General features: G+C 34.3%; 1 protein-coding gene across 3 annotated transcripts in view; it reads left to right on the top strand.

Moving 5' to 3' along the window:
* The first annotated feature begins 7,215 nt into the window (after positions 1 to 7,215).
* The window catches only part of Cdep (Chondrocyte-derived ezrin-like domain containing protein), a 64,790-nt gene continuing 45,168 nt past the window's right edge, over positions 7,216 to 26,837 (top strand). Inside the window, exons 1-3 of one of the 3 annotated variants that reach the window (XM_073079494.1) lie at positions 7,216 to 7,534; positions 11,262 to 11,437; positions 14,434 to 14,579. In XM_073079494.1, the coding sequence (XP_072935595.1) occupies positions 11,323 to 11,437; positions 14,434 to 14,579 (261 nt within the window). In that variant the 5' untranslated portion in view covers positions 7,216 to 7,534; positions 11,262 to 11,322. The remainder of the gene's footprint in view (positions 7,535 to 11,261; positions 11,438 to 14,433; positions 14,580 to 26,837) is intronic. The other 2 variants (XM_073079492.1, XM_073079493.1) reach the window with 2 other exon arrangements.

Genomic DNA, 26,837 nt, shown 5'->3' with positions numbered 1-26,837 from the left:
GAGTTCTGGGATCGGTTATATTTTTAAATTGTAGCTAAGTTACTAGTCTATATAAAACCGATGAGTTCCCGCCATCTGGTTACGTGGAAATAATTTAAATAAAATATTTGTCGAAAATCCATCCTATTTTTGTTATTCTAGCATGCTCTGCTGGCACTTTAGTGTGAGTTCTGGGATTGGTTATATTTTTAAATTGTAGCTTAGTTACTAGTGTATATAAAACCGATAAGTTCCCGCCATCTGGTTACGTGGAAATAATTTAAATAAAATATTTGTCGAAAATCCATCCGATTTTTGTTATTCTAGTATGCTCTGCTGGCATTTTAGTGTGAGTTCTGGGATTAGTAATATTTTTAAATTGTAGCTTAGTTACTAGTGTATATAAAACCGACGAGTTCCCGCCATCTGGTTACGTGCACATGGTTGAAAAAAAATATTTGTCGAAAATCCATCCGATTTTTGCTATTCTAGTATGCTCTGCTGGCACTTTAGCGTTAGTTCTAGGATTGGTTATATTTTTAAATTGTAGCTATGTTACTATTCTATATAAAACCGATGAGTTCCCGCCATCTGGTTACGTGGAAATAATTTAAATAAAATATTTGTCTAAAATCCATCGGATTTTTGCTATTCTAGTATGCTCTGCTGGCACTTTAGTGTGAGTTCTGGGATTGGTTATATTTTTAAATTGTAGCTAAGTTACTAGTCTATATAAAACCGATGAGTTCCCGCCATCTGGTTACGTGGAAATAATTTAAATAAAATATTTGTCGAAAATCCATCCTATTTTTGTTATTCTAGCATGCTCTGCTGGCACTTTAGTGTGAGTTCTGGGATTGGTTATATTTTTAAATTGTAGCTTAGTTACTAGTGTATATAAAACCGATGAGTTCCCGCCATCTGGTTACGTGCACATGGTTGAAAAAAAATATTTGTCGAAAATCCATCCGATTTTTGTTATTCTAGCATGCTCTGCTGGCACTTTAGTGTGAGTTCTGGGATTGGTTATATTTTTAAATTGTAGCTTAGTTACTAGTGTATATAAAACCGATGAGTTCCCGCCATCTGGTTACGTGCACATGGTTGAAAAAAAATATTTGTCGAAAATCCATCCGATTTTTGCTATTCTAGTATACTCTGCTGGCATTTTAGTGTGAGTTCTGGGATTGGTTATATTTTTAAATTGTAGCTTTGTTACTAGTGTATATAAAACCGATGAGTTCCCGCCATCTGGTTACGTGCACATGGTTGAAAAAAAATATTTGTCGAAAATCCATCCGCTTTTTGCTATTCTAGTATGCTCTGCTGGCACTTTAGTGTTAGTTCTGGGATTGGTTATATTTTTAAATTGTAGCTATGTTACTATTCTATATAAAACCGATGAGTTCCCGCCATCTGGTTACGTGGAAATAATTTAAATAAAATATTTGTCGAAAATCCATCCGATTTTTGTTATTCTAGCATGCTCTGCTGGCACTTTAGTGTGAGTTCTGGGATTGGTTATATTTTTAAATTGTAGTTAAGTTACTAGTCTATATAAAACCGATGAGTTCCCGCCATCTGGTTACGTGGAAATAATTTAAATAAAATATTTGTCGAAAATCCATCCTATTTTTGTTATTCTAGCATGCTCTGCTGGCACTTTAGTGTGAGTTCTGGGATTGGTTATATTTTTAAATTGTAGCTTAGTTACTAGTGTATATAAAACCGATGAGTTCCCGCCATCTGGTTACGTGGAAATAATTTAAATAAAATATTTGTCGAAAATCCATCCGATTTTTGTTATTCTAGCATGCTCTGCTGGCACTTTAGTGTGAGTTCTGGGATTGGTTATATTTTTAAATTGTAGCTTAGTTACTAGTGTATATAAAACCGATGAGTTCCCGCCATCTGGTTACGTGCACATGGTTGAAAAAAAAATTTGTTGAAAATCCATCCGATTTTTTCTATTCTAGTATGCTCTGCTGGCATTTTAGTGTGAGTTCTGGGATTGGTTATATTTTTAAATTGTAGCTTTGTTACTAGTGTATATAAAACCGATGAGTTCCCGCCATCTGGTTACGTGCACATGGTTGAAAAAAAATATTTGTCGAAAATCCATCTGATTTTTGCTATTCAAGTATGCTCTGCTGGCACTTTAGTGTTAGTTCTGGGATTGGTTATATTTTCAAATTGTAGCTTTGTTACTAGTCTATATAAAACCGATGAGTTCTCGCCATCTGGTTACGTGGAAATAATTTAAATAAAATATTTGTCGAAAATCCATCCGATTTTTAATATTCTAGTATGCTCTGCTGGAACTTTAGTGTGAGTTCTGGGATTGGTTATATTTTTAAATTGTAGCTAAGTTACTAGTCTATATAAAACCGATAAGTTCCCGCCATCTGGTTACGTGGAAATAATTTAAATAAAATATTTGTCGAAAATCCATCCGATTTTTGTTATTCTAGTATGCTCTGCTGGCATTTTAGTGTGAGTTCTGGGATTAGTAATATTTTTAAATTGTAGCTTAGTTACTAGTGTATATAAAACCGACGAGTTCCCGCCATCTGGTTACGTGCACATGGTTGAAAAAAAATATTTGTCGAAAATCCATCCGATTTTTGCTATTCTAGTATGCTCTGCTGGCACTTTAGCGTTAGTTCTGGGATTGGTTATATTTTTAAATTGTAACTATGTTACTATTCTATATAAAACCGATGAGTTCCCGCCATCTGGTTACGTGGAAATAATTTAAATAAAATATTTGTCGAAAATCCATCCGATTTTTAATATTCTAGTATGCTCTGCTGGAACTTTAGTGTGAGTTCTGGGATTGGTTATATTTTTAAATTGTAGCTAAGTTACTAGTCTATATAAAACCGATAAGTTCCCGCCATCTGGTTACGTGGAAATAATTTAAATAAAATATTTGTCGAAAATCCATCCGATTTTTGTTATTCTAGTATGCTCTGCTGGCATTTTAGTGTGAGTTCTGGGATTAGTAATATTTTTAAATTGTAGCTTAGTTACTAGTGTATATAAAACCGACGAGTTCCCGCCATCTGGTTACGTGCACATGGTTGAAAAAAAATATTTGTCGAAAATCCATCCGATTTTTGCTATTCTAGTATGCTCTGCTGGCACTTTAGCGTTAGTTCTGGGATTGGTTATATTTTTAAATTGTAGCTATGTTACTATTCTATATAAAACCGATGAGTTCCCGCCATCTGGTTACGTGGAAATAATTTAAATAAAATATTTGTCTAAAATCCATCGGATTTTTGCTATTCTAGTATGCTCTGCTGGCACTTTAGTGTGAGTTCTGGGATTGGTTATATTTTTAAATTGTAGCTAAGTTACTAGTCTATATAAAACCGATGAGTTCCCGCCATCTAGTTACGTGGAAATAATTTAAATAAAATATTTGTCGAAAATCCATCCGATTTTTAATATTCTAGTATGCTCTGCTGGCACTTTAGTGTGAGTTTTGGGATTGGTTATATTTTTAAATTGTAGCTAAGTTACTAGTCTATATAAAACCGATGAGTTCCCGCCATCTGGTTACGTGCACATGGTTGAAAAAAAATATTTGTCGAAAATCCATCCGATTTTTGCTATTCTAGTATACTCTGCTGGCATTTTAGTGTGAGTTCTGGGATTGGTTATATTTTTAAATTGTAGCTTTGTTACTAGTGTATATAAAACCGATGAGTTCCCGCCATCTGGTTACGTGCACATGGTTGAAAAAAAATATTTGTCGAAAATCCATCCGCTTTTTGCTATTCTAGTATGCTCTGCTGGCACTTTAGTGTTAGTTCTGGGATTGGTTATATTTTTAAATTGTAGCTATGTTACTATTCTATATAAAACCGATGAGTTCCCGCCATCTGGTTACGTGGAAATAATTTAAATAAAATATTTGTCGAAAATCCATCCGATTTTTGTTATTCTAGCATGCTCTGCTGGCACTTTAGTGTGAGTTCTGGGATTGGTTATATTTTTAAATTGTAGTTAAGTTACTAGTCTATATAAAACCGATGAGTTCCCGCCATCTGGTTACGTGGAAATAATTTAAATAAAATATTTGTCGAAAATCCATCCTATTTTTGTTATTCTAGCATGCTCTGCTGGCACTTTAGTGTGAGTTCTGGGATTGTTTATATTTTTAAATTGTAGCTTAGTTACTAGTGTATATAAAACCGATGAGTTCCCGCCATCTGGTTACGTGGAAATAATTTAAATAAAATATTTGTCGAAAATCCATCCGATTTTTGTTATTCTAGCATGCTCTGCTGGCACTTTAGTGTGAGTTCTGGGATTGGTTATATTTTTAAATTGTAGCTTAGTTACTAGTGTATATAAAACCGATGAGTTCCCGCCATCTGGTTACGTGCACATGGTTGAAAAAAAAATTTGTTGAAAATCCATCCGATTTTTTCTATTCTAGTATGCTCTGCTGGCATTTTAGTGTTAGTTCTGGGATTGGTTATATTTTTAAATTGTAGCTATGTTACTATTCTATATAAAACCGATGAGTTCCCGCCATCTGGTTACGTGGAAATAATTTAAATAAAATATTTGTCGAAAATCCATCTGATTTTTGCTATTCAAGTATGCTCTGCTGGCACTTTAGTGTTAGTTCTGGGATTGGTTATATTTTCAAATTGTAGCTTTGTTACTAGTCTATATAAAACCGATGAGTTCTCGCCATCTGGTTACGTGGAAATAATTTAAATAAAATATTTGTCGAAAATCCATCCGATTTTTAATATTCTAGTATGCTCTGCTGGAACTTTAGTGTGAGTTCTGGGATTGGTTATATTTTTAAATTGTAGCTAAGTTACTAGTCTATATAAAACCGATAAGTTCCCGCCATCTGGTTACGTGGAAATAATTTAAATAAAATATTTGTCGAAAATCCATCCGATTTTTGTTATTCTAGTATGCTCTGCTGGCATTTTAGTGTGAGTTCTGGGATTAGTAATATTTTTAAATTGTAGCTTAGTTACTAGTGTATATAAAACCGACGAGTTCCCGCCATCTGGTTACGTGCACATGGTTGAAAAAAAATATTTGTCGAAAATCCATCCGATTTTTGCTATTCTAGTATGCTCTGCTGGCACTTTAGCGTTAGTTCTGGGATTGGTTATATTTTTAAATTGTAGCTATGTTACTATTCTATATAAAACCGATGAGTTCCCGCCATCTGGTTACGTAAAAATAATTTAAATAAAATATTTGTCTAAAATCCATCGGATTTTTGCTATTCTAGTATGCTCTGCTGGCACTTTAGTGTGAGTTCTGGGATTGGTTATATTTTTAAATTGTAGCTAAGTTACTAGTCTATATAAAACCGATGAGTTCCCGCCATCTAGTTACGTGGAAATAATTTAAATAAAATATTTGTCGAAAATCCATCCGATTTTTAATATTCTAGTATGCTCTGCTGGCACTTTAGTGTGAGTTTTGGGATTGGTTATATTTTTAAATTGTAGCTAAGTTACTAGTCTATATAAAACCGATGAGTTCCCGCCATCTGGTTACGTGCACATGGTTGAAAAAAAATATTTGTCGAAAATCCATCCGATTTTTGCTATTCTAGTATACTCTGCTGGCATTTTAGTGTGAGTTCTGGGATTGGTTATATTTTTAAATTGTAGCTTTGTTACTAGTGTATATAAAACCGATGAGTTCCCGCCATCTGGTTACGTGCACATGGTTGAAAAAAAATATTTGTCGAAAATCCATCCGCTTTTTGCTATTCTAGTATGCTCTGCTGGCACTTTAGTGTTAGTTCTGGGATTGGTTATATTTTTAAATTGTAGCTATGTTACTATTCTATATAAAACCGATGAGTTCCCGCCATCTGGTTACGTGGAAATAATTTAAATAAAATATTTGTCGAAAATCCATCCGATTTTTGTTATTCTAGCATGCTCTGCTGGCACTTTAGTGTGAGTTCTGGGATTGGTTATATTTTTAAATTGTAGCTAAGTTACTAGTCTATATAAAACCGATGAGTTCCCGCCATCTAGTTACGTGGAAATAATTTAAATAAAATATTTGTCGAAAATCCATCCGATTTTTGCTATTCTAGTATGCTCTGCTGGCATTTTAGTGTGAGTTCTGGGATTGGTTATATTTTTAAATTGTAGCTTAGTTACTAGTCTATATAAAACCGATGAGTTCCCGCCATCTGGTTACGTGCACATGGTTGAAAAAAAATATTTGTCGAAAATCCATCCGATTTTTGCTATTCTAGTATGCTCTGCTGGCATTTTAGTGTGAGTTCTGGGATTGGTTATATTTTTAAATTGTAGCTTTGTTACTAGTGTATATAAAACCGATGAGTTCCCGCCATCTGGTTACGTGGAAATAATTTAAATAAAATATTTGTCGAAAATCCATCCTATTTGTGCTGTTCTAGTATGCTCTGCTGGCACTTTAGTGTGAGTTCTGGGATTGGTTATATTTTTATATTGTAGCCATATTACTAGCCTATGTATAACCGATGAGTTTTTTCCCCCTGGTTACGTGAAAATAATATTAAAAAAGTTTTGTCGAAAATCTTTCCGATTTGTACTATTCTAGTATGCTGTGCTGGCACTTTAGTGTGAGTTCCTGGGACAGTTACTATATAAATGTATCATTTTATTACTAGGCTTTGCAAAATCGTCGAGTTTCCGCTTTTAAATAACCTTTTTGCACATTTTTTTTGGTTAAATTGTTGTCAGTTTATTTTATCAATAAATTATTTTTTAAGTTTATTTCACGAGAACTATCACTGAAAACTATTAGGAACTCCAGATATTAGCTAATTACACTAATCAATAGCTTTTTTTTCAATTTTATAGAAAATGCTCTGCTGTGTGAAGTTAGCAGAGCATTATTTCATTCTGCTTTATCTCCGTGAAATCGCCAGAACTATTCCTGAAAACTATCAGGAACTATAGAACTCATGTGCATGCGAATAGAACTCTCATTTTTTAGTGCTCTGCTGGCAAATGCTGTGCTAAGTTCACCAACATTTTACCAATCCAGTATATTTTAGAGCATTTTCAGACAGCTTTTTATATGAAAGTAACTCATAGAATTATTAAATTACAGCTATATAAAAATATCAAACGACAAAATGATATCAATGAAAAATTAAATATATTATATTGATTATTATTCCGTGAAACAAATATACAAAACATTTTTGTAGAGGGTAAGGATACTATAGTAAGATTAGCAAGCAACAGCATAGCAACATTCTATAGGTAAATAAATATGGCGATATGTATGTGCGTTTAGGGTGTGTGAATAAAATTTTGCAATGATCGTGTGAAAAATCAATTAGTAGGGCCATACATTAAGAGTATAACTTAAAATTTGTGCAGTACAAAATCACAGCAGTGGTTACATAGTGTAAACGGCGCGTCAAAGTGGTGGTGCATCGTGTGATAAATTAGATCAATGACTCGGAAACTGGTGTTTGACAAGTCGGGAACTCTGGAGTCGGGGCTGCGTTCCGTCGTCGGTCCTCTCGTTTTACTGCGAGTGTTAGAAAGTAAGCCAAGATGTTTTTATATGAATGTATAATGTTCGTTACTACGCAAGTGAGTGGGGTTTGTCGTTGAATTATTACGCGAGCGACGTCGTCTTGTGCAGGTGTAATTAAATTTGCAGAGGGGGTCTTAGTGATGCAGGGTGTCGGCGATCGCGCGGCCGTCTCTGTCTACCGGGCACACCTCTGGTGACCTATTTTCTGGGTGTTGCATTAAGCTACTATTTATGTCTGGGGGTGCGAAGTAGGGCGCCGGTCCTGCACCCCATGCAGTAGCGTAATTAACTGCCTCCCGGGTGGAGGATATAAAATTTATTAAAAGCTACAAAACTGCTTTTGGACGTATAGGTTCATTTATAGTTTGTGCAAATCTATAAAGATGTAACAATCAGTGATAAATGTTCCTTGACTTTGAAGTGGCAGATTCAGGTAGGCCCTCTTTTATTAAATATTGATTAATGCTGTTTCTAATGGAGCAGTATATTATATCCCTACATATTTAAATAATATGTTGTAAGAGAATGTATTGAGTTTTTTTTTCATTTTGTCAACTGCAGTGAAACAAATTTCTTTTACAATAACAATTTTAATATTTTATTTAAATATCTTTTTACCTTTATTTTTTATGTTATATGATTGCAGTAGATGGAAATGGATTTATGAAATATAGTATAAATACATTTCTTTGACTCCAAGGTTTAAGATTTAATTACAGAACTTGTAATACAATATAAATTAATTATTTTTGGAAATGATAACTAACACTAATTACATGTGTATTTAATGTTCATTATATTAATCACATTATTCATGTTGAAATTACCAGAATGACTTACTATGTAAATGTTGTTAAAATGTCATAGGTTTATTCCTAGTAAAGTGACACATTATGGGTACATAATTAGAGATATGACATTTTAGTGTTAATATATTGATTATGTGTGCATGTATTCTATCATGAGGCACAGGAGAGTCACTCATCTATACCATAAGTAAATGTTTCGCAGTAACTCATCATAGAATTAAAAAAAATTGAAGACATGGGTTATATTTTATGAAATCAAGGCTCTCAACAGCAAGTGTATTATATAGTACATATTTTGGCTAAGATATCATATATAATAATAAGTTTCAAATAAATAGATCAACACAAGTTGCTAGCAACATATTATTGTTCAACCGTAACCCTCAGAGTATGATCATAAATATATGAATTTGCAAAAGTCTTATAAGAAATAACATCTTCTTTTGCAATTACATTCCTATAAGAATATCTCCAAATACAAAGAATTGGAGATGTAATTATCTAGTAGATAGACAATGGAATTATTTTGCATTGTCTATTTTCTACATACATTTACAATTATACACATTGTGTTTGGGTCGCAAGGATTATACCAAAATTGTATTAAAAACAAACTAAAAAAAAATGAATTGAAAGGTAATGAGAAAAAATCCACATTCATCATTTTGCTGTCTGTCTGCCCCTCTAGCTATGATGTTAGAAGCTAATATTTATGGTAACTACATATTCTTGTAAGCAATCATAGCCTAGTAGATCCAATGTCAGATGGAGTCTGTGATTCGAAACCTAGGCTTGCACCTGTAATTTTTCTGAATTATATTATTATCAGCAGTTACCACTTGCAGGGTTACATGCAACATTTAAAAATCCGACATTCATGCTGGGGATTCAAACCTGCCCATATTAAGATGAAAAGTTTCAACTATCACTGTAGCTGCTTTTTCCAATATGGTAGTTTCCTTCTAAATGTCTGAAGTATTTCTGTACATGATTATAAAGATATAACATGACATTGTATATCTATCTATATATATATGTCACAGTGTTTAAATTAACATATTAATTATCAAACAAAGGTTATAAATATAAGCAAGTTATTGTAGTTAAATAACTTGAATGTTGTTTGATATTGAAGCTGTAATAGCTCTGGTGCAGGTCACATTGCATGGTGTGTTTTCTGTCAACTTGCTAACTTATCTTAAGTGTAATTATCTCTTTCCTTGATCCCAATGTTAAACTAAGTATATGCAAGTCAGTATTTAATAGATTTTAACAAGTTTTCCTCTGTACTTTACTTACTTTTATATTTGCTTACTAGTTTTTGTCCGCGGCTTCGTCCGCGTTTAAAAGAAAATAATATGACATACTAACATACATAAAACTGAAAATTCGTACCTTCATTGGAATGACAATGGCGCCAAATGGTCGCACCAACTCTGAAACCTTCGTGGGATCATGGATAACAACTTTGCTAAAGATCATGACTTGATCAAATGCATAGTTTTTCGATTCAATCCTTACTAATATCGAATAAAATAATCGATTTTTTTGGTCCAAGAGATCGATTCTCTGATTAATCGATCTTAGATCGTCATCCCTAGTTCCTGTGGGATTTCCGGGATAAAAACTATCCTATGTCCTTTCTCGGTTCTCAGACTATCTTTGTACAAAATTTCATTAAAATCGGTTCAGTAGTTTAGGTGTGAAGAAGAGACAACCAGACAGACAGACAGACAGAGTTACTTTCGGTTTTATAATATTAAGTAAGGATTTTCCCACATCTGGGATAATGTAAAGTATTCAATTTCTCTTTCAATAAAAGTTTTAAATAAGTATTTTTGAATAGATTTTAGTACAAGCATAAGAAAGAGCAATTTTTCGAATACATAGATAATTTAATCAACAATTACCAATTATGTAATTATTTTAATATTTTATAGAAATTTAGTCTTCCTGAAGTAATCATGCAATTCAAAAGAAGTAAGCTCTAGCATCATTAAAGTAAGTAATTATATATCAATTATGTTTGTGGTAATCAAAGTGATTACATGCCCGTTCAATGATTGTTCCGGTCATAAAAATGTACAATTGACATCACATTTGCAGTGGTGATTGTGTGACTGTTCTCAACCTATCACGTTATCATACACTTGACATTCAGAGTATAAGACTTAAAGGGTATTGAAATTGATAAAGTGATATAAGTGTACCTGTAATTTTTAATGTTGTGATTTTTTGACAATAAAAGAAGTGAATTTTATTCATCATATTTGTTAGTGTTCCTATATTGGATATTGGATTTATTGGATTTTTGTATTTGTCAGGAAACAAGAGGTTTACTTCAAAATTTAAATTAAGTGTCAGGTATATTTTTTTCTTATACCACTGATATACTTAATTTCAACTGAGAAGATTAAATGGCATCTTAAAAATTGCCACTAAATGTGTTAAGTAAACTGACATGTTACTTAACTAATTTGTGACTTAGCTATTGTTAAGAGCACTGAACCTTTGGAAGAGTAATCTGAAAATGTTTGTGACGATATAAACATACTAAATAAACATACAATTCCAGAATGTTGGTGATTCAGTCAGGATATGATTTGATAAGGCTATTTTGTTATATTGTATGAGCTTGATTAAACACTGCAAAGCATAAATACATACAGAATTCTCTAAAGTATGTTTGTACGACTTTTAAAATAATAGGTAGGTTTTTATATTCAGTACACAAAAGAGTATATTTCATTACCGGTGTTTTTTTGGTTTATTTTATTGATCTATAGACCATGCTAAACATTTTGCAAGCTATTAGTTTGCAAGCTATCAGTCCTGGAGTGCTTGTTTATTATAATTTAATAAAAATAATATTTACTTTGTTCCAAAATAGTAAATTTGCAAATTTTCTTGTTTTCTTGTTCCCAGGTAGTGCAAGTAGTGGTCAGTGACAGTTCAGTGTGAGGGCGGTGACAATGACCTATATCACATGGGGTTTGGGTTTAAAAGAGTGTGGGAAGAGAGAAGTATGATGGAATCGGAGCTACCACCGGGCAGCTGTAACTCCACTGGCCACCTGTCCACTATTGGATGGAATATACCAGGTGAGTGTGTCATGTATCATCATGAATATTGGAAAGTGATAAAACCCTTCGTGGTTCGACTTCGGCGGCACCACCGCCACACCTATTTCTGCCTAATAATAGTGTTAAGCGCTGCTGTGTTCTGGTTTGAAGCTTAGTGGCGAATCTGCGTCCTCACGTAGGAATGTAATCATATCTGGGGTTGATTACAGATTTCCATGGGCGGGTAATCTTATGAAGAATTTGGTGAGGTGAGGACCTATTTTGTCGTATACGGTAGCAAGATTGTCACTGCATTGTAAGCGCAATGTTTGTTAACTTTAGCTGATTATTTATTCTTCTATAATATCTATTGACCAATATGGTGAATAGATATTATATAAATAGCACATTTACAGATACAGATAACAAAAAATAAAATCTATCTATGATCATACAGACAGTATACGATACACAAGTAATCTTAATATAATCATGATATGATCACACTCCTATCTTGAGCACGTCTTTATATCAACAACAATCTCTAGCTTAATCCTACAAAATCTACGTTCTTCATACGGTATTTTCTTGTCATAGATACGAGTATAATAGATGTGGCATTTGGCACAAGACCCATAAGTTCCGTGTGATAGCTTGCTCTCAATTAGTAATTACTAACAATGCTAGTTACGTAAACTGTACTATACTATTGAGAGGAACTGTTACATTGGCAGCTGACTTGACTAATTCACAGCTTAAATCATGCTTAAATCCGTTGAAATGGCTCGTCGCATACGGTAATTGTACTGGAACAATTAACTGCACGTTAACTTTGTCACGATTGATGTTGATTGATCTTTTACTCGAGTTGTCGTCAAATGATTACATAATTACAATGTCACGTGGCTTTTGTTATTGGCCAACCATTGTTGAAGATGCGAAATAGTTAGAAACGCCCATCGTTTAAAAGTGTCGGATAAAACATCTTCGATCCGTCCTCTTTAAATTCCTGTTATATTAATTATGATAACCGTGTAGCTGTTAACGCTTATCGCTTATGGATCAGAAAATAACTTATTACTACTTATTTTTGAGCGACTTCAGGTTGGAGTTGAAACGAATTTAGGATTGATTTCAGATAACAAGCGGCAGTAGCAGTCGGTCATTTCCTATTTCATGAATTGCACATATTAGGTTTGCATTTTAATTAAATACTACATTATATCCGTTTTAAAGCGTTTAAGCATAGATTAGTACGTTTAAGCTTAACTTTGTATTTATGCGATAAAAGCTATGTGGCTCATACACATCTCGTCTTTAACCCATTGCGTTATTTTATTATGTAAGAGTTAAAGATTTTAACATATCCACATACTTTTCTAATTTCTACCACTAGCACAATCGAATGTAGGATGATAATACTTCTACTTGAAGGACTTTTATGAATAGGTCTAGAACCTGAAACATACAACAAGTGTTAAGTCTTACTATGCCTGTTAAAGTGGTTTTAGTTCATAACTAAATGATTTACATTTATCTAATATAAAACGAAAAATATATAAGGATATTTTTATTAAACGCATTCAACGAAGCTTGCTTCTCGTCGTGAATGAATTTAAGTAAATTGTGGTGCAGTGAAGCTGTCAAAGGGTGAACGACTCGCGAATACAAAGAGTAACGGAAGGGGTTCATTCATCTCTTTCAGCGAAGTTATCCGCGAGGGCGTGCTTAGCGCTAATTTGAAGATTTATCTTTTACGAGCACAATACAATTTCCATCAATGGGAAATGTTTTTGCTTCAAGGGAAATAACTATAAGAACCACAATTACAAATATAATATTGCCTTCAGTTATTACTTGTTTGTGTTAAAGCGATCAATTTATCAATGTTTCTAATGTTTTTAGAGAATCGAAATTGTCAAAATCATTTCTGTTTCCACGGTTATCTCAAAAAATTATAAACCAGTTATTGTCTTTTCTCCATTCTGAGCGTATCAAATGTTGAGCACCTTTTATATTCCTATCTCTAAGCATATCCAATTATTGAAATATTTATTAAACGACTCTGAGGTCTCATCTTCACAGAAATTCAAGTTTCGATTAACAGCAACATGTGCCGAAGAGTGCGCAAACTTGAGTTTATAGTTGTAGATTGGATTCTGACCTATGCTGTTTTAAAAGATGATTATTTGATACGTATTCGACTCAAACAACTTAGTATTCAAATCTTCCAAGTATTTAATTACTAAAATGTGTGTTAATGAGCGCATTGAGTATTTTTTTTGTGCTAAACTATTTTTACGGAGAACTTCTAAGACATAACAAATTTAATATTATTCTGTAACGGACTTCAAGAGCGTTGACCTAAAATCTTCACAGGATTACCGATAATCGATTCACTGCAATGTTATACAGCATGTCGCGTTCAGTTAGTTTATCGTACGTTACTGGCGTCATCTCGGTCGGAAACAACTTCAGAAGATGTTATGTAGATTTCGTTTCGAACCGGTCCTAGGAGGTCTGACCTAGAATCTTCGCAGGACATTACATTTATCGATTCACTGCAGTGTTTGAAGACGACGCAAATCTTAGTTTACAGTCGTCTAGGGTTGGGTTTTGCCGTTTTACTCCGTAGTTGTCACACAGGATCAAGACTCCTAATCTGAACTATGTCTAACAATGAAATATTCATACTATTTTTTTTTTGATAGAAATAAACCAGCATACAGATAGAATGTGACGTCCAAACACATCTCTAATCAATAACATTTAGGGTTGGTGGGTAAGTTTGAATGGTCCTCCTTGAGGTCGATCAAAGATGATTTACTCCACGTAGAATTAAGTTGTATTGTTTCGTGAAAGTGTCTCTACCTTACTCACTCTTTCAATCACTTAAAGCACCCGGAAATTGTTGTTATAACACAGAAATAGATGAGATGGTGGCGATGTAGTCGAACCACGCAAGGTTCTACCACTTTAGCAAACATTTGGTACCTACCGAGTCAAAGATTTAAAAAAATGTGTGTTGTGTGTAGGTCGCATGCACCACTCGGCGAGCACGCCGGCGGGCGTGGACGGCGGGGGCGCGCGCACGCCGCCCGCCACGCCGAAGAAGGGCGGCAAGATGCTCGCCGTGCGCGTGCAGATGCTCGACGACACCATATCCATGTTCCAGATACAGGTGAGTGATATAACAAATTGGAACTCGGTCTTTCAATAGAAGGGGTCCAAGGGTGGGATCCCAGGCACACCTCTTATATTTAAAAGTTACGTGCATATTAGAAATTAATTACCACTTTCTTAAACAGTGACATCGTAAGAAAACTTCACGCTTGGATTCTTTAACAAAACCTTCTTAAAGGTGTGTGTACTTGACTAATCCGTAATTGGCCCGCCTGTGGAGGCTATGGCCCAAGCCCCTCACTTTGAGCATTTTATGAGGACTGAAAGCTCGATAAACCATAATATAATTTAACTGCAATTAGTTTCAATTATTTGACTAGTTACGTCAAAAACTATGTGTAAAAAGTGCAAAAACGAAAATACACAGTATATCAATATTCTGTTTGGATCTAGACAATATTGCGGGATGAAAAGTGTTCCGTCCTTTCTTCTCTCCATAACAGACTACACGTCTGCCAAATTTTACGAACATCATTTATCAGTGGATCTGTGGCTTGTGTGGGTAAATAGGGTAAGCGTTCATTGGGTATATCAAAATAAACTATCAAGTTTGTTGTATACGCGTCCCCTTTTACTTCGTACGAATTTCCCGTTAGTATATTTCGGAAAGTTATGACATGGAGTTCTTCGAAATAGGTGCAAAATTAATTCTCCTTTAAAACCAGCAATACATTAGCGACTCTTCTACTAGCAAATGTCCATCGTCAACGGTGACTGTTTCGTATCGTGGGTTTTATTATAAAATAAATAAATAATGTTAGTCAGAAGAAAAACCTTTCAACGTTATAATACACGAACAAACATACATTTCAATTTGTTAATGCTATGCAAAGCCTTTTAAATCGTGTTATAACCTCATTCGCGTGGTTCGTTGTCCGCTTAAGCCTTTAACTCGGGGTGACCCGTTTGGTATAAAAAGATTAATAACGAGGGCCGTCAATTTTAAGTTTTTTTTGTGAATATTTTAAAAGACTTAACATAATTTTCCTTAGCGACGTTTTTTGAAGGGAAATCTAAGCCTTAAATATAAAATAGTTCACGGGATTAACGGGGATTAGATATCAAAGAATCTTTACGGATAACTGTCTGTCAGTTAGTTATTTAGAACTAACTATTAGGTGATTTATCTGGTCAGAAACAGTCCTGAGTACTCCTGAGAATATCCTTAGAGAGTTTAGAGACTGGAGGCATTTGGCCTTTGCGGGAACTGCAGAATCTTGATCGTCTAATATTGACACATCTAAGTTAACCTTGTATGTACATAAACTGCTGAACTATAAACTTCAGCGGCATGTTTTATTTTAGTAAATGAAAAATCTAAGCTTATAAAGTGTTTATTAAGTTCTCGTGCTTATTAGTTATCGATCGCATACATTTTCGAAGTAAATAATCATTTCCATTCTCTATCTACTTATTTGATTACCGTGTTTTATCTTTCTTTTAGAGGTTCTTTTATTCAGCTACTAAATCTTTTTCCACAATGAATAGTTGTTCCTTAAAAAGTTACTGCTCCGAAATTAGAATTTATGAAAAGTGTTTTTCAATCTCATCCGACGACTTTATTGATTCCCCTTCAGCGATGTAGGTTATACATTGGCTGTTTTGTTCGTATTCCAATAACTATGCATATATCAAGTGGATCTGAGAGCAGATGTTGCATAACAGTTAAAAAATCAATTTGTTCTAGTGTAAACTGAGGGACAATCTGTCCCTCAACTTTTTGCGTTCCATTCTACGGTTGCTTTTACGGTTCGGTCGAAAAACACGGTGACATGAATTTATGAATGCTGGATTGAATTTTGAGCTTTGAGGTATTATTACCGTAAAACGTTTTCATCGTTTACACGGTTCTCTGCATTGCGCTTCCTATGTTTTCCTTGGATGCTTATCCATCTTAAATTGAAAGGATATTAAATTATATTTTGCTCTTTATCTAAACAACACCAAGGAATATAAGCGAACGTAAGTAGACATAGAAGCAGTGATAGCCTAGTGGTTAAGAAACTCGGCCTCTCGATCGAGGGGTTCAAACAGGTTCAAACCCCAGGCGCGCACCTCTGATTTTTCAAAGTTATGTGCGTATTAGAAATTAATTATTACTTGCTAAACGGGGAAGGAAAACATCGTGAGGAAACCTGCATACCTGAGATTTATAAAAAAAAAAGTCTCAAAGGTATGTGAAGTCTACCAATACGCACTTGGCCAGCGCGGTGGACTATGGCCTAATTCTTCTCATTATGAGAGGAGACCCGTGCCCAGCAGTGGGACTGTAATGGGTTGTTGATGAAGTAGACATATAGTATTTAGCGATAAGTAGACATGGTATTTAATGGTTTATTGAAGTTCTAGATTCATTTACGGCTATGAGGAGTTGTAACTTATTTTCCGGCATACCAATTTATCCATTGTCCAATTCTATTTGGTGTTGATTACTAATGTACACGTACAACAGTTAGTTCTTGTCGTGAATTACAAAAAATCAAATAAATTAGAATTAACTACAAAAACAGAAAAATTACATTTTAAATGCCAAATAAATGAGACGATGGACAATGTTGTCGACCAAAATCGTTTCCATTGCCTTTACATATATTCGCTTTGCATAGTCTTCGTGAGTGTAGTGGGTATAAGCTTTTTGCGTCGTACTACATACCTCTGGATGAAACGCGTTCAACGCTCTCATCATGAAATGTTCCAGATTTCTAACAACCACGTTTCGAGTCTAATGTTCCCATGTCCCAGATGCTGGTGGAAATTCCTTTTTGATACGAAAACTAGCGCTAACTACATTTCACTAAATTTTCCGCTTCGGATTTCACTCCCGTTGTACTGTTGTACGAAGTTTGTGGGAATGATACAATTGAACTTATTAGACTGGGTGATGTTCAGTGTTCAGTCTTCCCTCAGAATGAAGTACAATGTACAATCTGCTGTTTGGCGTAGTGCAAAACTTTCGTAGACTGATTCATGTGGGTTTGCGGCTACATACATGTTTGTGTGTTTAGTAAGTTCCTTCGCACCACTGACTATATTGTTTCCGCTTTGAACTTCAAATAAAATAAACAATCTGCTATGCGGTGTACGTTATTAGCTGTGTGGTTGTGGAAATTCAGCTCTGGAACTATTGTGTAGCCACGTATTTTGATGTAAATTTATTGCTCCGATTATAAAGAGCTCCTTTTATCATTCTTAAATTGTATTTGTATTTTGATACTTACATTGAAAATGCTAAGAGTGTCGTCAAATAATTATCTTGTTCATAATACAATGAAATTGGTAGCCAATGTTCATAAACATCATCTTAATTACTATTCTCATAATCATTTTTATTGAATAACTTGTTATGGGTAGGAACTCTTCTCAGAATCAGATTTTAGAACCAGCACTGGTTGGTAAACATTCCCATTTAATTTTTACCCGACTGCCAAGGAAGGGTTATGTTTTTCGCGCGTATCTTGTATGTTTGTCTTTCTTTATTTGATCCGATCTAACAAACGGCTGGATGAATTTCAACAGTTAAAGTGTCATTATATTTGTCTCAATGACCCGAGTGTCCTTAGATAGGTGTTAGTAAAAAAAAATCAAAATGGCGGATTTTTGGCGCGAAATAGTAACACATTTAAAAAAAAAAGTTAACCGAACCTATCGAGTAGGGTATCAAATGGAAGGAAATTAAACGGAGATTATAAAAACATATTTGTATATATATAAAACAGTAAGGTGACTGACTGACTGACTAACTAAATGACTTTTTCATTTTTCAGAAATCAACGTACAGCCTAAACCAAGGACCTTACAGTTCTGAAATTTTGCACACAGGTTCTCTATATAGCTTGAATATGTACTAAGAAAGGCTTTTTGGAAATTCTACCCTTAAGAGGGTAAAATAGGGGAAAACAGTTTTTTTGAAATCCTTTAATTTTGAAGCAACTACTATAAAATTTTGTGTTTGGCTTTCTGGATAGGAACAAGGTCGCACTTATTTATCCCCCTCCGAAAAATCAACCCCGTAGAGGGTAAAATAAGGGTTAAAAGTTCATTTGAACAATCCTCAATTTTGAAGCAAACACTATGACATTTTGTATCAGGCTTGTTGGATAAAAATAATGAAATGCTACCTCTAACGAGGTAAAATAATGAACGAAACTTTGATTTAATGAAGTTATATATTTTATAGACCGTAAATGGTGGATTTTTTTGCGAAATAGTAACACGTTTTAAAAAAGTTAACCAAATCTATCGAGTAGGGTGTCAAAATAAAGGAAATTAAGAGGAGATTACACATACATTATATAATATATCTTATATATAAAATTCTCGTGTTAGATTTTCACCAAATTTTATATACATATTCAGTAGGTCTGAGAATCGGCCACTATCTATTTTTGTTTTACACCTAAGTGATAAGGGTTGTTCATCCTTAACATTTTTTTATTTATATGGCAACACAACGTTTGCCGGGTCAGCTAGTACATATATACTCGTTTATACACATCGAGATGACTGTCTGACTAAATGAGTGAGTTGCTGTGCCAGAGATCAACGCAAAGGGAAACCGCTGAACTTAAGCGTGCTGGAATTTTACACATAGGTTCTTTATATAGCGTAAATGAACACTACGAGGATAAAATAGGATAATATTGTTTGAACATCTTTTGTTTTTGAAGCAGACACCTACTATGAAACTTTGTATTTGGCTTTCTGGATAAAAATAATGAAATGCCTATTTCACTGCTTTTGGAAATTCTACTTCAGCCTTTTTGGTGCAGTTGGGTTTATGATTTTTTTAATTAATTACTTGTTATCTTCTTTGTTATTGTAAGTGGAGTAATACCTGAAACCGCGTCCGATAAAAAAGTACATCCATGCCTAAGATTTGATCCTGAAGTAGAGCCTGTAGAGCTGTATCAGAAAATAATTCTGCACTACCACCACTGTCTGCGTCACTCATAATGAGCGTTATTATAAAACTTGGAACATTACGTGTACGGTACGAGTTCCAAATTCTCTCGTTATATGATGTAGCACAATGGATCGTGAATTCTGCAAGTCATTAATTGCCTCTATCGGCGGGTAATTATTGGCATTGTTTGTGTTAACGTTCATGATTATCGATTCATCTCATCGGATTTTCTGCGAACAATGATAGAGTTTTGACCTAATATTTCTAGTCGCAGAAAAACTTGGGTATAATAATTCCAATTGGTTCAAGACGTTGTAACAGTGAAGAATAATATAATGGGAACATGCCTGAGAGTTCATAACGATTAAGATTACCAATTCATACCTGGTGAGCCAAGTAGAATGTGGCCTAAACCCCTGTTGTACTGAGAGAAGACTCCTGCACTAAAACAATAATAGGATACTTACGTATATCTACGTTTTTCTAAAACCCAGAGTGACTTTATACATGGGATTCAAAATTTTAAATTGTTTTAAAAATGGTTTTGTTGTATTAATTGGACATAGTTAAACGAAAAGGATCCAATCCACTGTAACTACGTCCAATTATGTATGTAAGGTGTTTTGGTTCCCAATAAAAGTCTTACGACCATTCTGTATTAAACAAAGGAGACGTCAATTTCGCAAGTAACAAATTGCCTTCGCCGAAAGTAATTAATTGTCTTAGGTCGCTATCGGTTTTCAGTTTCATTAACCTTACCATTTCCTGAAGCCTCACGTTTGTTTGTCCTGCGAGCACGAAAGAAGACGAGGACATAATTATCTTCCTAATTAAAAACAGCCGTTGAAATGCACCATTGTAAGCGGAAAGCTCTGCTGTATTTGCTCTAGTGCCTATTCTTTGTGACAAGGGTTCTACGGCTGTGTAAAATGAGCTCATAAGACGGGAATAAGGTCTTAAATTTTTCGCAGTATGTCTTAACAGGAATAAATAACCTACGTCGTGCGTTTGCGACGGTGATTGTTTTCCATGCCTCTTCCATATTGGGCTTAATTCATTGCAGTGCACAGTGATGAATTTGAGTATGTATCCATTTTTTGCCTCTCAAAGATTAAAATTTGACAGTTTTTGCTTACTAGGAATTTTAGAAGGCAAACTGTGTGTAGAATGATAATAAATAATCAACGTAATATTGATTGATAATATTTATTAATATAACAGACTAGTCTAGTAGTCCGTGATTTAGACTTTGTATTTACAGTAAACTTACTGTAACTTAATGTGGATGTTGTGGAAATAGTTGAAGTTTTCGATCTATAGCAAAGAGTAGCCGAATACCGTAACTTCAATATAAATAACTCAACGCCCGAATGTTCTCTTCGACCGTAAATGTAGTATTCGTAGGTATACTACAGCGGTTACATAAATTTAGCCCGAAAAGAGAGTGCGTACCGCCGCTCCAGCCCATTTGTCGTGTTAAACTTTCAACTGCCAAAGACACCAAAGAGAAACTTAATGTGTCAGCCTGTAAAGCCTGAATAAGCCATTCTCTTAACCCGACCTGGATTTCACGGTGGGACAAAACGAAACTTTCCAGTGTAATAGCGTAACTTGCAGTGCCACTTTAACTTTGCTTTGAGATATTTTTTCATATTGTCCCCTTTACAATTCATTACACAACTACGTAACTAGGCAATTGACTTCAAAGTGAGTGCACGTTTTAGTTCCATTACAATTAAGGACATTCAACTAGCTATAGACCGGATGCAGAAAGGAAAAGTAAGAACCAATTGAGAGTTAGTCGATCAGAAATATTTGTCAACTATCAATCAATTCCAGATGGTGTTAGTATGAAATGATTGAAGATGAAAGATTTTCTATGAAAATCTTGAAAATATATACTTCGGTAAATATAAATCGCTTCTATACTGCGGTAACATTAATCATTATCATATTGTAACAGAAGGTCGCGTGTGTTACTCTTCAATGTCACATATGGTTACGTTTTGCAATTAAAATATCTACGGAACTCCACAGGGATATAACTTGGGCCCAGCATTCATTTTCATAATCAAAACTTTGTAATATACCATCGCACCGCAAACTTTGCTGTATAAAATTGGATTACAGCTGTTCGGTTCACATTTGTTGTTATTCCTTCATAATTAAATATAGGATTTATGTAATTTTGTAAAATTTAAAAGCAGTTTTTGTCTAAACTATATTTGAATGATGTCTAAGAAAATAAACATTTATTTTTGCAAACAAAATCTCTTTTGTAAAGACCTATCTCAAAGCTCTAAAACCCAAGATAACTTGTTGGTCTACCTACGGCTATCTCTACTTATATTTGGAGTACGAGATAAAATTTTATGATTTCCACTTTAAGTGAAATACTAGCTGTGCAGGAAATGTACAAGAATTTAATTTTATTTCTCTCTGGTTTATGTCTACTGAGATTGTTATGATGGGCTGTACGGTTCGTAACTTGTAAGCCTTGCGTTTATGTGGCGGCTCTTTTATTTTACTGTTGTTTTATTATGTTTATCAGTACTTATTGTATATCGGTATGGAACATAATTGTTTTAAACATGTACAATATTTTTGTTCTAACTGATTAGTTCCTACATCATTCGGTAAATATAACAATAGACTTTTCGCTTTTACAATTATCAGCTACGAGTATATTGCTATATTGATCGTTTAATTTAAGTAAATGTTCATTCAAGTGGTATTAAAGCATACATAACTGTTTTATGTGTTCATTAGTAGAACGAAATCATACCCCTAATATTTTTATTGTGGGATCTTATAATATGAAACTATTTTAGACCGGATAATGCAAGCCAGGCGGCTGAGATGGTTTTGTCCTGCCGAGCCGATCAAGATAGCTGTCACCATTTATTAGGGTCCATATGTGATAGCAATTTCTTGGCTCGCTAACAAGACTGTGTTTCGAAGACGCCTTATCAAATATAGTGGAGATAGAATTTAGTTGCAACAACTAAACTGGCCCAATCTTGGAGACACATATTACAGATATTACAGACGTAGAAGAAAGAAAATCTTAAATTGTAAAAAATAAAAGGTGTCTGTCCGAAACCCTGAAAAATTACAAGTATCTGAGACAATCCATCTTAATGAGACCTCGACTCTCAAGAATTTCGAGATTGTGACACTCTAGACCAGGGGTTCCCAATCTTTTGTAACCCGCGGCGCAGTTACAAGTTTAATATTCTTTCACGGCGCCCTGTGCCCTGTCCTAGCTAAATATTTGAGTCGAAAGAAATAGGTAACTACAATAATAGTAGTTACCTTAGGTTGATCGAAACGAATTTAAAACACCACAATATGAAATTGTACAATACGTAATTAAAAAATAATTTAAACGGAAAACAACAAGAAAGACTTGAGGATAACAAAAATAAAATACGATATTTATTCAGTCAAATCAATGTGAAGGGTGAGCTAAGTGATCTCCGCGCAGTTTTTCAAAGCGGGGAATATGACTTGACACTGCTATTCTCCTTTCTTGCTCCACATTGATCCTTAGCGATATTTGTTCTTTATCACAGCTACACCTGAAAACCCAGCTTCACATAGATATGATGTTGCAAATAGAATGAAATTTTTTAATGCTTTGGATGTTAAATTTGGATATTCATTTTGAATCGATGACCAAAACGCCAATATTTGTGGTCCAATGATTAGAGGATCGACTCACGGCGCCCCTCTTTACTTTCTACGGCGCACCAGGGCGCCGCGGCGCACACTTTGGGAACCCCTGCTCTAGACTAAGAGAGATGGAGTCCCCAGAAGCTACTATATGACATAATCTTTTTGCCAACTTCCAATGAGAAAATAATATTGCTATCACAGTAAAAGTATATTTACTTGCTTAAATTAATTATTTATTAAAAAAAAGAATTTCTTTCAAATCAGTAAGTTTTAAGTGAGGTAATTTAATGTGGTAATTTCAAATTAAAAGAAAAAAATGGTCATACAAAATTTTAAAGAAAGTCACTAATTGAAAATTCAATGTTATAATACAAAGTATGATCAACATATCTATAGAAATTAAAAACACTGCGAAGTGTGTCGTACTTGCTCTTTTTCACTTCCCCTATAACTAACATCATCAATCGAACATATCTAATATATCTTCCTGAAGCGCCTGTGTAGATGACAACGACCGCGCCATTAATTAAGCCGGATAGATTATTTGCTTGTCTTGTGATGTCAGTAGTGCTTTTGGCTCCGATATCTCCACTCATTTTCAAACTCAATTATGATCAGATTTTCGTTTCATCGTCTAAATATTCTGTATAATCTTATATAATCTGTATAATCGTATAATTTTTGAGAGATTGTCTTCACTGTAAGAATTTTAAAAAGATTTAGGTCATATGAGTCTACTTCAAGCTTAATTACTAATGAATGTAAACATGTCTGTTGTATTCACTTTTCTGGGAACAAAAACATAAATGATAATTAGCGAGTATAAAATTCTACACAACAATGAAATTAATTGTTGTTTTTGTTTCGAAGTAAATTACCCACAAAATATAATTTAATTTTGCACTGTATACTCTATGTTGAAGAACGAGTGTCGATTATGATGAATTAAATAATAATCGTCACTCGTTCTTCGACAATAGGCCCACAGGGTAAATCAAATTCGGGCGTAGTAAAGTTTTCCTGCTCTAATTCCGGTTACTACAAAGCTTCTGAATTAACTGTTATTGTGGTCTTATTGTGAATGGTAGCTGAAGATATGAATTAGTCATTTCAAATGTCGGTTGTTTATGTAAATTGACTAATTGTACTTCATTACTTTGTTTTTGTTTGGTTGGATTTCGATTTCGTTGAACACAATTTGTATAATAAGAAACTTGTTTCACTAAGAGATGCTGTAAGCGATGAGAATTTATTGTGGGTTGGGTTATAAATATAAATAATGTCGATACGGCGGAATCTATTGATTTTGGCGTTACGGGCGGAACGGAGCTCGTTTGATTACAGTCGGTTTTTGGCATCCCTGCCCAGTATGATAGAAAGATTGATAATGTTTTAGAACTCTTTGTTGCTCCACTGCAGAAGCATAACAGCTATACCTTATTTCTACCGTCCAGTAGTGTATATAGTCATTATATAAGCATTCTATCTCTTCATCAACCACGACAACCTATCTATAGTAGATCTCAGTTACGACTCTTGTCCCAGAAGAATTAGCTTAAGAACTATTAACTCGTAATCCGAGTTTGTCTGGGAGAAAAGCTTCAATAGCGATAAGATCACCTATTGTATCATACACCAAATATTTCGATTTTTTTTTGCTTTTTTGCGATTTACAATATCTCGTGTTTGTATCATTATAAAACGTTTGCAGTAATAACTTAAGTATACTCCCCTTATAAGTAAACTCCCCTTTACGTTTGCAGTATAAAATATGTGAAGACATCGTGGTGCATGTAGACGAATAAACACCTGAGTGATGGCATACACGGGTTCGGTTTATCTTCGTAAATAAACTGTTTGCACAGCACCGCCGCGTCTTTCGTCCCACGGATTTTGGGAGGGTTTATCTTATCACAGTAATTAATGTCCTCGGAACTTTGTTTGCACGCGAGTGTTATGTATGTGGGGTCTGGCAACTTCTGAATCCTTATAAATTGTAAGAGGTCTCTCTATTTATTAGTGAGCGAGTGTACGGTTTACAGCACTAGAATGTAGCGGTAATGATCCGTTGAGTGTGTTGGGCTCAGCATTGTAACATTGTAGCTTAAAATTTATCTAATATTAAATTTCTAATCTATTATTACATTATTGAGTAGTATCTGGTGCTAGATGTCAAGTGGCATCTATTAGGCGTATTTGTATTATAATAATTTGAATAGAAAATGAATGATATTCTCTGAATCATCATCATTTCTATATGAACCGTTAATTGAGTTTTAATTAGAAAATGATAAGCAAGTTGGCTTAAACCTCTTAGTTTTGAAACTTATTCTATATGAAAGCTTTCATATCATTTATTTGAATTTTGAAATGATTTATATTCATAAACCTTTATATGGCTCAGTTTCGAGACTCTTGACAATTGGACCAGGTTTCATACAAATTTTCCTTTTGTCCTTTTCTTCATGAACAACAGAACTGCTTGTCATCAAGCACTTTTCAAATTGTATATGTAGCGTAGAACCATTGAATGTAGTTGAAACTTCATATAACTGAGTCGATAATATAGCTAGTCAAAGCATGTATTCATAACTGACATCGCCCTTAATCATTAGAGTTCGTTAGAAATTAATCGAATGGGCTTCCATTTTCTTTGTATATCAAACATCTTAGTCTTTCCTAATAAGATGCTAAACTTTAAACTACTTGGAACATGGAAGGATCCGAAAGTTTACCTTTCAGATTTGCTTTCCACTGCTTACCTATCTACCGACTTTCCAAATAGCAGTAAAGTTTAATAGGATAACTTTGGAATTAGATCTCTGGTCTGCATACTTCGACACTACCTAGAGTTTATTCGTTCAAAGTATTTTATCAGCTGAATTCTTTGACTAATTAATGTTCCAACTCAGATGTGGATAACATAAAATGAATGATGTGAAATTTCAACCATTCTTGTTTGTACGAAAATATGCGTCATTTGTACACGTCAACGTTTAACTTGCGGTTAATTGTGCTCACGCCGACTCATGTGTTTTGTTCTCGTTTATTTGTTTCTTAATTTATGTTTAAATATTATTTTAAAGCTGCACTGTTTAATAACTGGGATAAAGCTATTCCCTATCTTCCCGTACATGTCGCCGCTGTAACTGATTAATTATTGAGATAGGTAGCCTCCTTCAAAATTATTCATCTGTTGCGGTCGCCAACACGCAGGGAACTACAGTAAAACCGTTTTAGGGAGGCTTATATGTAGTAGTAGACTTTTGATAGTTTAGCGATGGACGGAATTTGGAAAAGGCCGAACTAAATAAACTGTTGTGTTACTGTAAATAAAAAGTAAAGTAAAGCTTTTAGGGCAGGGGTATGTTTAAAAGTATAGCAGCAATCCAGCAAACCACAAGGATCGGAAAAAATAAGGCAAATTTTGTTTCTTCTTTAACAATAAGTATCACACAATCGTGGCGAATACGAAGGTCCAACGAATGTGCTCTGCCCACACAATGCTTTCTACTCTCAACGAAAAACATTTGCACACATTCCATACATTGTATTTGTGGTTAGCATTCAAAGCGGTGTACAACCAAATCGTTTATGCTCTACAACTTCCCGCAACATTGCCAGTTTGAACGCTATTCGTATCAATATAAGGTGTAGCTTTGATACCGGAATAGG

Source organism: Epargyreus clarus, unplaced genomic scaffold, assembly GCF_041222505.1.
Source record: "Epargyreus clarus isolate Ecla_fem2 unplaced genomic scaffold, WU_Ecla_fem_2.2 ptg000014l, whole genome shotgun sequence".
Lineage (NCBI taxonomy): Eukaryota > Metazoa > Arthropoda > Insecta > Lepidoptera > Hesperiidae > Epargyreus > Epargyreus clarus.
The sequence above is the reverse complement of the archived record's forward strand: the minus strand, read 5'-3'. Positions and strand labels throughout refer to the sequence as shown.